This window comes from Pseudophryne corroboree, chromosome 8, assembly GCF_028390025.1.
Source record: "Pseudophryne corroboree isolate aPseCor3 chromosome 8, aPseCor3.hap2, whole genome shotgun sequence".
In the NCBI taxonomy this organism is placed as follows: Eukaryota; Metazoa; Chordata; class Amphibia; order Anura; family Myobatrachidae; genus Pseudophryne; species Pseudophryne corroboree.
In genome coordinates, this window is record NC_086451.1 from 274,735,485 (window position 1) to 274,752,685 (window position 17,201).

Genomic DNA, 17,201 nt, shown 5'->3' on the forward strand with positions numbered 1-17,201 from the left:
TTAAAGTTGTAAATCCTTAGTTCCTGCTAGTCCACATCTTCAGTTTAACATTTGCGGTGAACAGACTTCCTGTAGAGAGCGAGGGGACTGTAAAGCTCACGGCAGCACTCACATAAGAGAGAACACACAGGTGCAATGCCATGATGGGATTGGGGGGAGGAGAGTGAACCCAACATCGAGTTTGAAAAAAGTATCAGGACAGGGAGTTCCCAAATGGAAGTAGATTGGAAAAAGAAGTGTTATGGTAGACTTACCATTGTTAACACTTTTTCTTCCAAGTACACAGGGCTCAACAGGGAAACATCGGTGTGTAGAGTGGATCTTGATCCAGAGGCACCAACAGGTAAAGCTTTAGCTGTCCCAGCACAGGGGCCTCCTCTGAGGCACTGAGAGCTCAGTTTTGATAACTAGTTCAATGCAGGAGCAGGCAAGACAGAAGGCAGATGTTAGTCACATAAGAACACATTCTCACGACAGGAGAAGGTACTAGTGTCTAATGCCATACAAACTCAAAAAGAAGCTATGTGCGTTAGTGTAGGCGCCCTGTGGAAACCTGTGCACTTCATAGAAAAAAAGAGTTAACAATGGTAAGTCTACCATAACACTTCTTTTCTGCAGCAGGGTACACAGGTTTCCACAAGGAAATAATCGGGGATGTCCTAAAGCAATTCCTCGAGGGAAAGGACGCTTAGCGGATGTGAGAATCCGGCGCCCAAAGGAGGCATCCTGGGAGTGAAGGTATCAAAGGCATAGAACCTAAGAAACATGTTCACTGAGGACCATGTAGCCACCTTGCACAATTGTTTTGCGGACGCGCCACGGCGGGCCGCCCAAGAAGGTCCAACAGACCAGATAGAATGGGTCTTAATTGCAGCAGGAGCTGGGAGTCCAGCCTGCTCACAAGCTTGTGCAATGACCATTCTAAATCCATCTGACCAAGGTTTGCTTGCTCGCAGGCCAGCCACTTTTGTGGAAAGCAAACTGGACAAAGGGGGCATTTGACCGCCTAATAGAGGCAGTCCTCTCCACGTAGACACGGAGAGCCCTTACCACATCCAAAGCACGTTCTTTGGCAGACAAGTCCGTAGAGACAAAGGCCGGAACCACAATCTCTTGTTTATGGTGAAATGACACCACCTTATTCAAATAACCAGATCAAGTTCGTAGAACTGCCTGGTCACGATGAAAAATCAAAGGGTGGATGACAGGACAAAGCTCCTAAGTCCGACACCCGTCTTGCAGAGGCAATAGCCAGCAAGAACAGGACCTTGGCCGTGAGCCATTTAAGGTCCACCGACTCAAGAGATTCAAACGGAGACTCTTGCAGGGCATTCAGCACAACAGACAGATACCATGGAGCCACTGGGGTGGACATAGGAAGGCTGAAACTTAGAACACCCTGAGTGAACGTATGAACATCAGGTATAGAGGCAATCTTGTGCAGAAACCACACCAACAAGGCAGATATGTGAACCTTGAGGGAAGCCAGACAAAGACCAAAGTCCAAGCCTCTTTGTAGAAAAGCCAGAATTCTGGAACTCTTAAATCTACCAGCGTTATGAGACCTCCGAAACCGGCATGGGAGAGGGAGCAGCATCTCCTGCTAGCTCCGCTTCTCACCCCGGCTCTCACCGCTCTGAAGCTGTCTGCCGCACGGACACATCGCTCCTGGTCTCCGAGACGGCGATGGAGAAGCTTCTGGCTGCTCAGTCTGTAACTAAAAGTGCCTCACCCGCCTCAGTCACCGCGCCAAGAGAAGCGCAGAGGGGATCACAATATGGTGTCTGGAGCGGACAATGCCCCGGGAACACCAGTATCTAAAAATCCGATTTCAGACTCTTCTTCTGACCCAGTCAGTGTACCGGATCACAAAGGTAATATTTCTTTATCATATGACGAGATGGTCTCCGCAATACAGACCACTATGGCTCCGCTGCGTAAACAAGCGGTATCAGATATAACTAGTCAAATGTGTCAGCTTTCTAACAGTTTCTGACACAAAAAAACACATCAGTGAGACTATGGACAATGTTACTTCACTGCAGAAGTCAGTAAAGGCTTTAGTTTTAGATAACAAGAGGCTGACTGAAAGAATGGTAAATATTGAAAACAGATCTCGGAGAAACAATTTGAGAGTCACTGGCCTCCCTGAGTCAGTGAAAAGAGCGCAATTAGCCCAGTTTGTTCGCATTACCCTTCCTACGCTGCTCCATATTGAAAATTACTGTGCTGATCTTGTTATTGAAAGGGTGCACCGCATAGGAGATGTTTCACAAGATTCATCCCATAGACCACGAGTTGTTATTTTTACAACTATGAATTATTTACACAAGCAAGCTATTTGGAAGGTGTCTAGGAAATATAATCCTATAAAATGGGAAGGCCATACTATACGTATTTTTCAAGACTATTCTGTAGAACTTTCCAAGCTGTGCCGTTCCTTCTCACCGGTTTGCTCTTTGCTAATTAAAAACAATCGGTAGTAGTTAAAGTACCCAGCTCGGCTCAGGATCTTTTCAGGAGAGCAGGCTATTTTTGATCCATATGCTCCTGGTGCTCTTATACAAACTAAAAAAAAACGCTTATTACTTTGACGATTAGAGATCATTTTCTCTTTGCAGATACTTATAAGGGATGGATATCTTTTAATAAATGTTGTAATGCTAATCCGTATATTACTCCATATATACCCCTTTTGGGGAAATCCGTCTTTCCCTCCATCCTTATCAAATCCTTTATTTTAAGATGTGGAAGCTTAAAGGACTAGATGTATCTTCTAAAAGTTTTTGATCCAGGAGGACCCTTAGTTACATTTTCTGATATATGCCAACATTTTTCAGTACCAAAATCTCATATGTATTTACAAATGCCAATTTTTTTGACATCAATAAAAGCTCCTTGTCCGCACAGTTCCTCACAAAAGATCACTATCTCACAGCTTAAATCTATTGATATTCTACTTTCCTTCCTACTAACTAAAGTCTATAGGGTGAAATATTTATACCTTATGATTTTACAGTTAACAAATCATGGTCAACGGGAAGTTTTGGAAGAAAAATGGAAAAGGGACCTTTCGGAATTGATCAGTCAACAGTCACTGAAAGCATTATCTTCTGCATATTTACAAGAAGTACATATTCGTATGTTACATAGGGCATATATTACTCCTTACCAAAGGAGATACATGGTTAAGGATGAGAAAGGGATTTGTATTAAATGTGGAACTACAAATGCTGATTTTATACGTGGGACTGCTACAAACTGGGAAGATTTTGGTGTAAAATTCTTAATTTTAGAAACTCTGTTTGGATTGCAGCTGAGGCCAGATCCAAAGGCTTATTTAGGTTTTTCTTTTACAAATTGGTCCTTAGGCAAGGGGGAAAAAAATAAGATTTTACTTACCGGTAAATCTATTTCTCGTAGTCCGTAGTGGATGCTGGGGACTCCGTAAGTACCATGGGGAATAGACGGGCTCCGCAGGAGACAGGGCACTTTAAGAAAGAATTAGGATACTGGTGTGCACTGGCTCCTCCCTCTATGTCCCTCCTCCAGACCTCAGTTAAGGAAACTGTGCCCGGAAGAGCTGACAGTACAAGGAAAGGATTTTGGAATCCAGGGTAAGACTCATACCAGTCACACCAATCACACCGTATAACTCGTGATAAACGTACCCAGTTAACAGTATGAACAACAACAGAGCATCAGATAACCCTGATGCAACCATAACATAACCCTTATTTAAGCAATAACTATATACAAGTATTGCAGAAGAAGTCCGCACTTGGGACGGGCGCCCAGCATCCACTACGGACTACGAGAAATAGATTTACCGGTAAGTAAAATCTTATTTTCTCTAACGTCCTAGTGGATTCTGGGGACTCCTTAAGGACCATGGGGATTATACCAAAGCTCCCAAACGGGCGGGAGAGTGCGGATGACTATGCAGCACCGAATGAGCAAACACAAGGTCCTCCACAGCCAGGGTATCAAACTTGTAGAACTTTGCAAAAGTGTTTAAACCTGACCAAGTAGCCGCTCGGCAAAGCTGTAATGCCGAGACCCCTCGGGCAGCCGCCCAAGAAGAGCCCACCTTCCTTGTGGAGTGGGCTTTTACTGATTTTGGAAGCGGCAATCCAGCCGCAGAATGAGCCTGCTGAATCGTGTTACAGATCCAGCGAGCAATAGTTTGCTTTGAAGCAGGAGCACCCAGCTTGTTGGATGCATACAGGATAAACAGCGACTCAGTTTTCCTGACTCTAGCCGTTCTGGCTACATAAATCTTCAAAGCCCTGACTACATCCAGTAACTCGGAATCCTCCAAGTCACGAGTAGCCACAGGCACCACAATAGGTTGGTTCATATGAAAAGATGACACCACTTTTGGCAGAAATTGCGGACGGGTCCGCAATTCTGCTCTGTCCATATGGAAAACCAGATAGGGGCTTTTATGTGACAAAGCCGCCAATTCTGACACACGCCTAGCCGAAGCCAAGGCTAATAGCATGACCACCTTCCACGTGAGATATTTTAACTCCACGGTTTTAAGTGGCTCAAACCAGTGTGATTTCAGGAAACTCAACACCACGTTAAGATCCCAAGGTGCCACTGGAGGCACAAACGGGGGCTGAATATGCAGCACTCCCTTTACAAACGTCTGAACTTCAGGAAGAGAAGCCAGTTCTTTTTGAAAGAAAATGGATAGGGCCGAAATCTGGACCTTAATGGACCCCAATTCTAGGCCCAAAGTCACTCCCGACTGTAGGAAGTGAAGGAAACGGCCCAGCTGGAATTCCTCTGTAGGGGCATTCCTGGCCTCACACCAGGCAACATATTTTCGCCATATACGGTGATAATGTTTAGCCGTCACGTCCTTCCTAGCCTTTATCAGCGTAGGAATAACCTCATCCGGAATGCCTTTTTCTGCTAAGAACCGGCGTTCAACCGCCATGCCATCAAACGCAGCCGCGGTAAGTCTTGGAACAGACAGGGCCCCTGTTGTAACAGATCCTGTCTTAGAGGTAGAGGCCATGGGTCCTCTGTGAGCATTTCTTGTAGTTCTGGATACCAAGTCCTTCTTGGCCAATCCGGAACAATGAGTATTGTTCTCACTCCTCTTTTTCTTATGATTCTCAGCACCTTGGGTATGAGAGGAAGAGGAGGAAACACATAAACCGACTGGAACACCCGCGGTGTCACTAGTGCGTCTACAGCTATCGCCTGAGGGTCTCTTGACCTGGCGCAATACCTCTGTAGCTTTTTGTTGAGGCGGTATGCCATCATGTCCACCTGTGGCAGTTCCCATCGCCTTGCAATCTGCGTGAAGACTTCTTGATGAAGTCCCCACTCTCCCGGGTGGAGGTCGTGCCTGCTGAGGAAGTCTGCTTCCCAGTTGTCCACTCCCGGAAAGAACACTGCTGACAGTGCTCGTACGTGATTCTCCGCCCATCGAAGAATTCTGGTGGCTTCCGCCATCGCCACCCTGCTTCTTGTGCCGCCTTGGCGGTTTACATGAGCCACTGCGGTGATGTTGTCTGATTGAATCAGCACCGATTGGTTGCGAAGCAGGGTCTATGCTTGACTTAGGGCGTTGTATATGGCCCTTAGTTCCAGGATATTGATGTGAAGGCAAGTCTCCTGCCTTGACCACAGACCCTGGAAATTTCTTCCCTGTGTGACTGCCCCCCACCCTCGGAGGCTTGCATCCGTGGTCACCAGGACCCAGTCCTGAATGCCGAATCTGCGGCCCTCGAGAAGGTGAGCACTCTGCAGCCACCACAGAAGAGACACCCTGGCCCTGGGGGATAGGGTGATCAGCCGATGCATCTGTAGATGCGATCCGGACCACTTGTCCAACAGATCCCATTGAAAGGTCCTCGCATGGAACCTGCCTAAGGGAATGGCCTCGTATGACGCCACCATCTTTCCCAGGACTCGCGTGCAGTGATGCACCGACACCTGTTTTGATTTTAAGAGGTCTCTGACCAGTGTCATGCGTTCCTGAGCCTTCTCCGTCGGGAGAAAAACCTTCTTCTGGTCTGTGTCCAGAATCATGCCCAGGAAGGGCAGACGCGTCGTAGGAATCAGCTGCGATTTTGGAATATTCAGAATCCAGCCGTGCTGTTGTAACACTTCCCGAGAGCGTGCTACGCTGATCAGCAACTTCTCTCTGGACCTCGCCTTTATGAGGAGATCGTCCAAGTATGGGATAATTGTGACTCCCTGCTTTCGCAGGAGCACCATCATTTCTGCCATTACCTTGGTAAATATTCTCGGTGCCGTGGACAGACCAAACGGCAACGTCTGGAATTGGTAATGACAATCCTGTACCACAAATCTGAGGTACTCCTGATGAGGTGGATAAATGGGGACATGAAGGTAAGCATCCTTTATGTCCAGAGACACCATAAAATCCCCTTCCTCCAGACTTGCGATGACCGCTCTGAGCGATTCCATCTTGAACTTAAACCTTTTCAGGTATATGTTCAGGGATTTTAAATTCAATATGGGTCTGACCGAACCGTCCGGTTTCGGTACCACAAACATTGTCGAATAGTAACCCCTTCCCTGTTGAAGGAGGGGAACCTTTACCACCACCTGCTGGAGATACAATTTGTGAATTGCTGCTAACACTATTTCCCTCTCTATGGGGGAAGCTGGCAGGGCCGATTTGAGGTAACGGTGAGGGGGCATCACTTCGAATTCCAGCCTGTATCCCTGAGACACAATCTCTATAGCCCAGGGATCCACCTGTGAGTGAACCCACTTGTGGCTGAAATTTCGGAGACGCGCCCCCACCGGGCTTGGCTCCGCCTGTGGAGCCCCAGCGTCATGCGGCGGATTTAGAGGAAGCCGGGGAGGACTTCTGTTCCTGGGAACTAGCTGTATTGTGCAGCTTCTTTCCTCTACCCCTGCCTCTGGCAAGAAAGGACGCACCTCGGACTTTCTTGCCTCTATGTGATCGAAAGGACTGCATTTGGTAATACGGTGCTTTCTTAGGTTGTGAGGGAATATATGGCAAAAAATTTGACTTTCCAGCTGTAGCTGTGTAGACCAAGTCCGAGAGACCGTCCCCAAACAACTCCTCACCCTTGTAAGGTAAAACCTCCATGTGCCTTTTTGAGTCGGCATCGCCTGTCCATTGCCGAGTCCACAGGACCCTTCTGGCGGAAATCGACATTGCATTTATTCTAGAGCCCAGTAGGCTGTCTCTTTGGGCATCTCTCATATATAGGACAGCGTCTTTTATATGCCCCAGGGTCAGTACTATAGTATCCTTGTCCAAGGTATCAAGTTCCTCAGATAAGGTATCTGTCCATGCTGCTACAGCACTACACATCCAGGCCGACGCAATCGCCGGCCTTAGTAGGGTACCTGAATGTGTATAAATGGACTTCAGGATACCCTCCTGCTTTCTATCCGCAGCATCTTTTAGGGTGGGCGTATCCTGTGACGGCAGGGCTACACTCTTGGATAAGCGTGTTAAAGCTTTGTCTACCCTAGAGGAGGATTCCCAGCGCAACCTGTCCGTTGGCGGAAAGGATACGCCATAAGCATCCGTTTGGAAATCTGCAGTTTTCTATCTGGAGATTCCCAAGCTTTTTCACATAACTCATTTAACTCATGTGAAGGGGGAAAGGTCACCTCTTGCCTTTTCTCCCCATACATATAAACCCTCTTGTCGGGGACTGGGGTTTCCTCTGTGATGTGTAACACATCTTTCATTGCTATAATCATGTAGCGGATGGCTTTAGCCATTTTAGGCTGCAACTTTGCATCATCGCCATCGACACTAGAGTCGGAATCCGTGTCGATATCTGTGTCAACAACTTGGGATAGTGGGCGCTTCTGAGACCCCGACGGCCTCTGCGCTGTAGGATCAGGCATGGGTTGAGACCCTGACTGTCCCAAGGCTTCAGCTTTATCCAACCTTTTATGCAAGGAATTAACATTATCATTTAAAACCTTCCACATATCCATCCAATCGGGTGTCGGCGCCGACCCCACATTCAATTGTACCCGCTCTGTTTCCACATAGCCTTCCTTGTCAAACATGCCGACACAAGCGTACCGACACACCACACACACAGGGGATGCTCTATTTGAAGACAGTTCCCCCACAAGGCCTTTTGGAGAGACAGAGAGAGAGTATGCCAGCACACACCACAGCGCTATATTACCCAGGAGTCACACAGTAACTTAGTGTTAACCCAGTAGCGGCTGTATATACTGTTTTTGCGCCAAATTTATGTGCCCCCCTCTCTTTTTACCCTCTTTCTACCGTGATTCTGCAGGGGAGAGCCTGGGGAGCGTCCTCTCAGCGGAGCTGTGGAGAGAAAATGGCGCTGGTGAGTGCTGAGGAAGAAGCCCCGCCCCCTCAGCGGCGGGCTTCTGTCCCGCGTTTTGTGTAAAAATAATGGCGGGGGCTCATGCATATATACAGTGCCCAACTGTATATATGCTGCTTTTGCCAAGAGGTACCTAATTGCTGCCCAGGGCGCCCTGCACCCTACAGTGACCGGAGTGTGTGGGTTTAGTGTGGGAGCAATGGCGCACAGCGCAGTGCTGTGCGCTACCTCATATGAAGACTGGAGTCTTCTGCCGCCGATTTCGAAGTCTTCTTGCTTCTGACACCGGCTTCTGTCTTCTGGCTCTGCGAGGGGGACGGCGGCGCGGCTCCGGGATCGGACGACCAAGGGTGCGTTCCTGTGTAAGATCCCTCTGGAGCTAATGGTGTCCAGTAGCCTAAGAAGCAGGACCTATCTTCTAGTGAGTAGGGCTGCTTCTCTCCCCTCAGTCCCACGTAGCAGAGAGTCTGTTGCCAGCAGATCTCTCTGAAAATAAAAAATCCTAACAAAATACTTTCTTTCTTTAGCAAGCTCAGGAGAGCTCACTAAGGTGCACCCAGCTCGTCCGGGCACAGATTCAAACTGAGGTCTGGAGGAGGGACATAGAGGGAGAAGCCAGGGCACACCAGTATCCTAATTCTTTCTTAAAGTGCCCTGTCTCCTGCGGAGCCAGTCTATTCCCCATGGTCCTTACGGAGTCCCCAGCATCCACTAGGACGTTAGAGAAAAAATATTTTACCTCTTTTAATTACTATACTTACTGTGAGTTTAAAATGTATTTCCCACTTTCCTTCCCTTTTCATGTTGTTTATTAATATTTTTATTTTTCACTGTACTTATCCGGCAAACTGCATTTTCAACCATTTCATAATGTATTTCTCCAAGTTGCAAAACATTTCAAGTTGTTTCAAGTTGGAAGAAATTACTCAAACAACAGTTTACTAAAGCTTTATTACTCCATTGAACATTTGCAAAGGAATATTTGTTGTCAATTTTTATATATGCTTTATAATGGAGTCTGGACATCTCCCAACTTATTTGAGTATTCATGGAGGAATGTATCTTCTTCCCTCAATGTGAATCATGCTGGAAAAGCTGTGATTAGAAAATCTACCAGTGTCATAGTTCTTATCAGCACACCAGGTGAAAGAAGTATGCCAAACCCTGTAATAAATCGGGGCAGAGGCCGGTTTACGGGCCTTCAGCTTTGTTTGAATAACCGCCTCAGTAAATTCTTTGGCCCTCAAGAGTGATGCTTCAAGAGCCACGCCGTCAGTCTGGCCAGGTCCGGAAAGAGACAAGGGACCTGTACGAGGAGGTCTTGATGCTGTGGAAGTAAAAGAGGATGCCCTGTCGACCTTGGTGAAGATTGATAGGAAACCGTAGGAACTGCTGATGCGACATGGCAATAGGAATATGCAGACATGCATCCTGTATATCCAGGGATACCATATAGTCTCCAGGTTTCATATCCAGCACAATTGAGTGCAGTGTTTTCATATGAAACATGGATACTCTCAGGAACTTGTTCAGAGATTTGAGGTGGAGTACAGGCCGGTAAGACTCATTGGGTTTCGAGACCAGAAAGAAGGTGGAGTAGTAACCTCTGCCCTTCTGGGACTGAGGCATCGGCACAACCATTCCTGTGTTCAGGAGGGAACCTACAACCGTTTGCAGAGCTTAGCTTGCGCTTTTAACGTAACCAAAGGGAGAGCTGTAGTGCAGAACTGGTGAGGGGGAAGTCTCTTGAAGGAGACAGCGTACCCATGAGACAACTTCCAGTACCCACGCATCTGAAGTGGTCTTTAGCCAGACCTGGGCGAACTGTATTAGACGGCCTCACACCCTGGGGTCCCCCAGGTGGAGGGCCTGCCCCGTCATGCAGCAGGCTTGTCATGTTTTGCAGCAGGCTGACGGGCTGCCCAGGACTGTTTTGCCTTGGGCTTTATGGTTTTGGGAGCATGAGATTATCTCTGGAGTGACTGATCCTTTGCTTTCCCTTGAGGCCAAAGGAACGAAAAGTAGTACCCTTTGCATTCTGTGCAGAAGGATTAGTAGTTGGGAGAAAAGATAACTTAGCAGCTGCTAATTCAGACACAATTTTATTTAGGTTTTCCCCAAACAAAATGTCCCTAGTGAAGGGAAGGACCTCCAAAGTCTTTTTGGAGTCCAGGTCCACTTTCCATAACCTCAACCACAGTATGAGGCACGTCAGGACAGACGTAGCCAACGCCTTGGCTGCCAATACTCCCGCCTCAGAGAATGCCTCTTGAATATAATAAGAGGCTGTGGTAATATGAGACAGGTATCATCTGGAAGTGTCAGAAATAACCTTGGGCAGCACCTCCTAATGCCTGAGACCACGTCTCTCAATACCTTTTGCAGCCCAAGAGGCAGCTATAGTGGGTCTATGGACTGCCCCTGTAAGGGAGTACAAAGATTTCAGGCATCCCTCCACACGCTTATCTGTCAGCTCCCTCAGTGAGGTGACAGTGGAGACAGGCAGAGTGGATGACACCACTAGGCGGGTGACATGAGAATCCACTGGCGGTGGGGTCTCCCATTTGTTACACAAATCTGCAGGGAGAGGGTAGCGAGCAAAGGCCCATTTGGGTATAGGGAATTTCTTTCCTGGATTAGACCAGGGTTCCCGTCTGATATCCACTAAATGATCAGAATGAGGTAAAACAGATTTAACCACCTTCTACTGTTTAAACTTATAAGTTTTCTTTGCCACAGTAGTGAAATCCTCCTCATCTGTGACCTAAAGGATATGCTTAAGAGCAACCACCAAGGCAGGGACATCAATATGTAAGGGAGAATCCTCATCAGTAACACGATTCAGTGTCTGACAGGACCGTATGCTCCCCCTCCTCTTCAGATGAGACATCAGAGAGGTGTGTAGACTGACGAGGAAGCAGCTTAGAGGGCCCAGGGACACAGGAGTGACCTGGGATAGACTTCAGTCTAACCAGAGACTGATTTAGTTGCTGCAGTTGGTTAGACCAATTTTCCGCCGAAGGCGGGTTAACAAATTTGTGGTGGTAAAGGCACAGGTGGTCCCATAGGGGGCGCAAGGTGTTCCACCAGAGTACCCAGCAGGGTAGTGAACACTGTCCATGGTGGCTCTTGACTACGTGCAGGAGCTGCAGACTGACTGGGAGGTGCATGACAAGTATTACACAGACCATCATACAACACTTCCCCCTCAGATAAATCCTTGGAGCATGTTCTGCATGATGCAAAACCTTCCACAGAATTATTGCCCTTTCTGTTGGACATTATTATGCAACAAATGGGCTAACACAGTACGATTAGTAAGCCAGACAACTATAACAAAAACCTGTGGATAAAGCAGGGTATAACGTGACTGTAACACAGTGGAAATATAGATATATAGATAAATACTGTGCATGACTATATTGTAAGACCCAAGCGCACCTAGCCCAGGGTACAGAATATAGTGACAGTTATATTTGGGAAACACTGAAAGTGAAACCACACAGCAGATACAAGCACACAGTCACATACAATGCAGAAATTATTATCACAATAAAGCTGCACTAGAGAGAGAGAGAGAGAGAGAGAGAGAGAGAGAGAGCGCCGTGTTGTAGCCTGCCGCACACAATTACACAGTCCATACTAGGAGTGCTGGTCACATGGCAGTTGCAATAGTCTCAATAAAAGAAACCAGCGCCTCCAATAAATACATGTCATTTATCTAAAAAACATATATGAAATGCATAAAATACCAGAGGTATCAAAAAAAGGGGGGTATCAGAACAAGCCCATGGGGTACCTCTTGGAAACAAACTGCATTGCTCCACCATGTATATAGCAGTAAGTCATATTGCAAGCCTCCGGTGACAGTTGGTTAGTAAGACAACAGCCGTTTCGGTGCTCATGATGAAGGTGCCTTTCTGAGCACCGAAACGGCTGTTGACTTACCAACCAACTGTCACCGGAGACTTGCAATATGACCTATTGCTATATACATGGTGGAGCAACTCCGTTTTCTTCCAAGAGGTGCCTCTGGTGTTTTATGCATTTCATATATTTTTTTTTATAAAGGATTTATCATGCATTAATTGGAGGTTCTGGTTTCTTTTATTGAGACTAACGCTGTCTCTAAGACATGTAGGATACTCAAGTGAATGTAAAGTCTCAGAACTGTACACAGGCGGCTTTAAATGGGAGGCCTCGCCCTGCAATCCTGGAGACCTGCTACAGCTATGCTGTTAAGATGGCGCCCAGAGTCTCTTTGAGGGAGTCAGTGAGTGTGAGGCAGCGCCAGGGCGGGAAATCTGTGAGGAGATGGGGGAGGGGCTACAGGTCAAGTGCCGCCTCCCCTATGCTGGTCTTTCACCCCAGAAACTGTGGAGCGTTATTAAACAGGTGTTAATACACCTGACCCGTGCTCCAATTGCCCTGGTGGTCAAGTGGGGTCCCTGCCCAGTGACAGTGTCCACGCAAGCGCCGCGGTCCGTCTTTCCAGACCACAGACGGAACGCGATTTAATGGTGGGTCCCGACTAGGAGACCCTCTTACCTTCTCCCCGTAGCAGCCACGTGATACAGGAGAACAGTCTGCGACCGTGCCTAAGTAGAGACTCTTCCTCCACAGGTACCCGGGAATCAGGCCAACGGGAGTGTGCGGTGCCGCTTGGGAGGTGATGGAGCTGCAGAGCTCAGTCTTTAGTTGAAAGCTTTCAGGGCTGCTAAGCGCAGACTCCTGTTAAGTGACCTGCTGCTGCAGGCACCAACTCAAAACTGAGCTCTCAGTGCCTGGAAGCGGGGTTATAGAGGAGGCCTCTATGCATCCTAGACAGATAAAGCTTTACCTGTTGGTGCCTCTGGATTAATATCCACTCTACACCCCGATTTTTCCCTGTGGAAACATGTGTACCGTGCTGCAAAAACAAAATGTATACATCCAAGTAGTGCCATACATTCAAATGATATGGAAGTATTTAGCACTGCATGTGCCAATAGACTTGAATACATTTTATTTTGCTGTTCTTTATTTTTATCCTATAATAAATCATACATAAGCAAATTAAAGCATATGCAATACATTTCAAAGGTTTGCTTTGCAAGAACATACAAGACGACTCAGTTAAGTCAATTTAAGTTATTATCCTGTTATATCATTTACCTTAATAACGGACTACCCTGTTCATATCACAGATGTATATACATTACTGTAAAGAGCCCTTTTATAAAACAAACAACTTTCATATTTTACTATGAAACAAATCTCTACTTAACCTTAGTGGAATTCATCTGTACTAACCAGTATCCTCAGCAGTGCTTTCTTCGGGTTTAGCTGCATTCACCAAGACTGATGCAGACTGACTGGAAGTGCCTGGTCCATTCTGTACTGGAGGTGGAATGATGTTTCTGGCAGGGGGGTCTTTGTGATGAAACTCATTCTCAGGCACCATGAAAGGTTTCCTGCTTTTCAACTGTCCAGAATAGCTGCAATTCGCGCAAAGTGTTAAATACACAAAGAAAATCATAATCTAAATACCAATGTTAACCCTGTGAAAATGTATCCAATGTATCCAATTACCTGTGGTAAAACATTGGGAGGGAAAAAACGGACATTCTTCGCATTTTTTTCCCCTATGTTTCACCAATATATATATATTTTTTTTTTTACAGGTTATCCAAATAAGTATCGTCCCTACAAAAATAAATTCTCTTGCGAAAACTTAGTTTCAGTGAAACCAGTATGTTTTCGCAGGCCACTGCCCCATTTTTTGAAGGAAAACAGGTCTGTTTTTAGGGATTTAGTTTAGCCTGCCTGAGGCAGGTGAAGTAAAATCTCCTATAAGCTGCGGATCGCGCCGGCATATTGGGGCTAATAGGATAGCCCCTGGCAAAGCAATTACCCGTGGACAATGACGGTGGTTATTGGATACCGCCCCTTAGTCTCAACTTTGTGACCAACATATACAAGCCAAACTCTGAACAATTCTATATCAGTGATCGCGCTGAGACCAAAAAAAAGTGGGTCCCAGGGACCCCTCACTTTTAAAAATTGGGGTCCTACCTGTCCTTTTCTGGGTCCCATCGGAATGAAGGTTTTAATTAGTCTTATTAATGATTCAAATATAAGAACACAAACTTGATTTGGACACTACAAAAGGGGTGCAAGGGGGAGGATGGGGTAACGATGCTGCTGGGCTGTGTAGCATACAGGACACCCCGCACTTTAGATGTAATTAGACATTTTGGTGACCTTGTGGCAGTAAGAGAATTGGTTCTCCCGCACCGACACTGAAAACTGCGACAGTGCGCGCCGAAGTCGCGCTGGAATTTTTTAGGGTGTAGCTTCGTGGGGAAGGGGCGTGGTCACATAATAGTACCAATTCACATTATTCCACACAGTAGTGCTGCTTATACACATTGCACCAGGTAGAACCTCCTATACACACTGAGCCAAGGAGAGCACGTTATACACATTGCGCCAGGCAGAGCACGTTATACACATTGCGCCACACGTTGCACCAGGTAGAGCACGTTATACACACTGCACCAGGTAGAGCACGTTATACACATTGCGCCACACATTGCACCAGGTAGAGCACGTTATACATATTGCGCCAGGTAGGGCACGTTCTACACATTGCGCCAGGCAAAGCACGTTATGCACATTGCGCCAGGCAGAGCACATTATGCACATTGCGCCAGGCAGAGCACGTTATTCACATTGCGCCAGGCAGAGCACGTTATTCACATTGCGCCAGGCAGAGCACGTTATTCACATTGCGCCAGGTAGAGCACGTTATACACATCGCGCCAGGCAGAGCACGTTATTCACATTGCGCCAGGCAGAGCACGTTATGCACATTGCGCCAGGCAGACCACGTTATGCACATTGCGCCAGGTAGAGCACTTAACAATTATATGATTAAAAAACAGGACAACATTATTAAATAAATTTTCTATATGTAATGGGTTTATGGTGCCGCTATAATAGGAGCCCCAGACTGGATTTAGACACTACAAGTGTGTTGTGGGGGAGGGAGGGTGACAATGCTGCTGGGCTGTTATCATATCGGAAGTATGCATTCAGGATCCTGGCTGTCGGGATCCCTGCAGCGTAATACCGATGCCGGAATCCTGACAGCCGCCACAATACCAACGCTGGCATCCCGAGGAGATCAGGATCCCGGCAACGATATCCTGACAGTCAGGATCCTGAAGGGAAGTATGCACTGCCGCCACTGTTTTAGCGTGCGGGTGGGAAGGGGGGGGGGGTTAGGATATGGTGCTTGGGGAGGGTTGGGGTTAGGCTGCAAAGGGGGGGGGTATAAGTGTTAGGCACTAAGGGGGTGGGTTAGGTTTAGGCTGCGGGAAACGGAGGGTTAGTGGTGGGAGGTTAGGGTACCCTCTGCACTCGTCACTCTTGTCGGCTTTGCTGCGATCGGGATGCTGGTGTCGGTATACTAAATGCCAACATCCTGACCGATGACTTCGGACACTTGGTACAACCAATGGATTTGAGTCATCCTGCCTGTAATTTATGTGCTGACTGATCAACTTCAGTGACACTCACTGTGCTGGCTGCCTTTACAGTAACCAGCGGCAACCAGCAGTAACCAACAGCAACCAGCAGTAACCAAGAAAGGCAGCCAGAACAGTGAGTGTCACTGAAGTTGATCAGTCAGCACATAAATTACAGGCAGCATGACTCGAATCCAGTGGTTGTATCAAGGGTCCTGTATGCTGCAGAGACCAGCAGCACTGTCACCCTCTCGTCTCACTCCCACTCCATACCACAAAAATGTTGCCTTTAACACCTGCAGCCCCCATCTCCACCATCCCACCGATATGAACAGCCCCCCAGCCGCCACTGCAAGTCCAGCTCACCCTTCCGCACCGCACGCACAGTCCGCGGTCACCGGCGTTCAACTTCCCCGCAGCACAGTGTGTAGTGCGCCGCAGAGCCGTCCTTGCTCTGTCCGGCTCCCGTGAAGCTGCAGCGGGTGATCGGCAGGAAGGGGGGGGGGGGGGGGGGAGTCGTCCTCACTGTCTGTCCGGCTCCCTTGAAGCTCCAGCGGGTGATCGGCGGGAAGGGGGGGGCGACCTCATTCTCTTTCTAGCTCCCTTCAAGCTGCAGCAGGTGATCGGGGGGGGGGGGGGGGGGGGGGAGGAGAGAAGCCGTCCTCACTCTCTGTCCGGGGGGAAGGGGGGGGGGGGGGGGGGGGGCGCGGCCGGCGCCGCCACAAGAGGACTTAAACAAGATGACCAGCTTCAGCGGAGCGCGTCCCCGGGGACCCACACAGTTTAGAAAAGTGAGTCCCCGGACCACAGATCAGGGTAAAATACGCGCTATAGCGCGTATTTGCGAACACTGCTATATGCTGTCTTGCTATACACTTTCAGAATAATTCCTCTCAGAGTAAATGAATATTTCCAGCATCTCTCAGCTATCTACAGGATATACAGGGAGTTTTCTTCCACCCAGTTGCACTAAAATCTGTTATATTTCGTTGACACACCTAACTAACCTATGCATTTAATTCTGAGAAATATTTTCACTTTGGACATGATGGGTATTTCTCAAATTACACATGTAACAGATATTACAGTGCCATAAGATACCTTATGTGGTTGTTCTTGATTTTGCATCAAGCAGATGTGTTTTATCAGTGAAATGTAACAATCTGAAACAGCTATTATATTATAAGCTTTGGAAAATGCTCAATGAGACACATTGGGCGAAATTCAAATGTTGTTCTGCCAGCAGCCTCTAGATGGCGCCCAAATGGAGTTATTTAATTGTAGCTCCGTTCGGCCGCGATGGCTGCTGGCATCTGCATTTTAGCTTGCACTCCCCTCCAGGTGT

General features: G+C 47.5%; 1 protein-coding gene across 3 annotated transcripts in view; it reads right to left on the bottom strand.

The window, feature by feature from the left end:
* The window catches only part of THOC2 (THO complex subunit 2), a 479,267-nt gene that overhangs the window by 137,315 nt on the left and 324,751 nt on the right, over window positions 1-17,201 (bottom strand). For all 3 annotated transcript variants that reach the window (XR_010183065.1, XM_063937241.1, XM_063937242.1), the window contains exon 29: window positions 13,638-13,822. Coding sequence is in view for 2 of the 3 variants with exons in the window: in XM_063937241.1 (XP_063793311.1) it covers window positions 13,638-13,822 (185 nt within the window). In the remaining variant the exon portion in view is untranslated. The remainder of the gene's footprint in view (window positions 1-13,637; window positions 13,823-17,201) is intronic.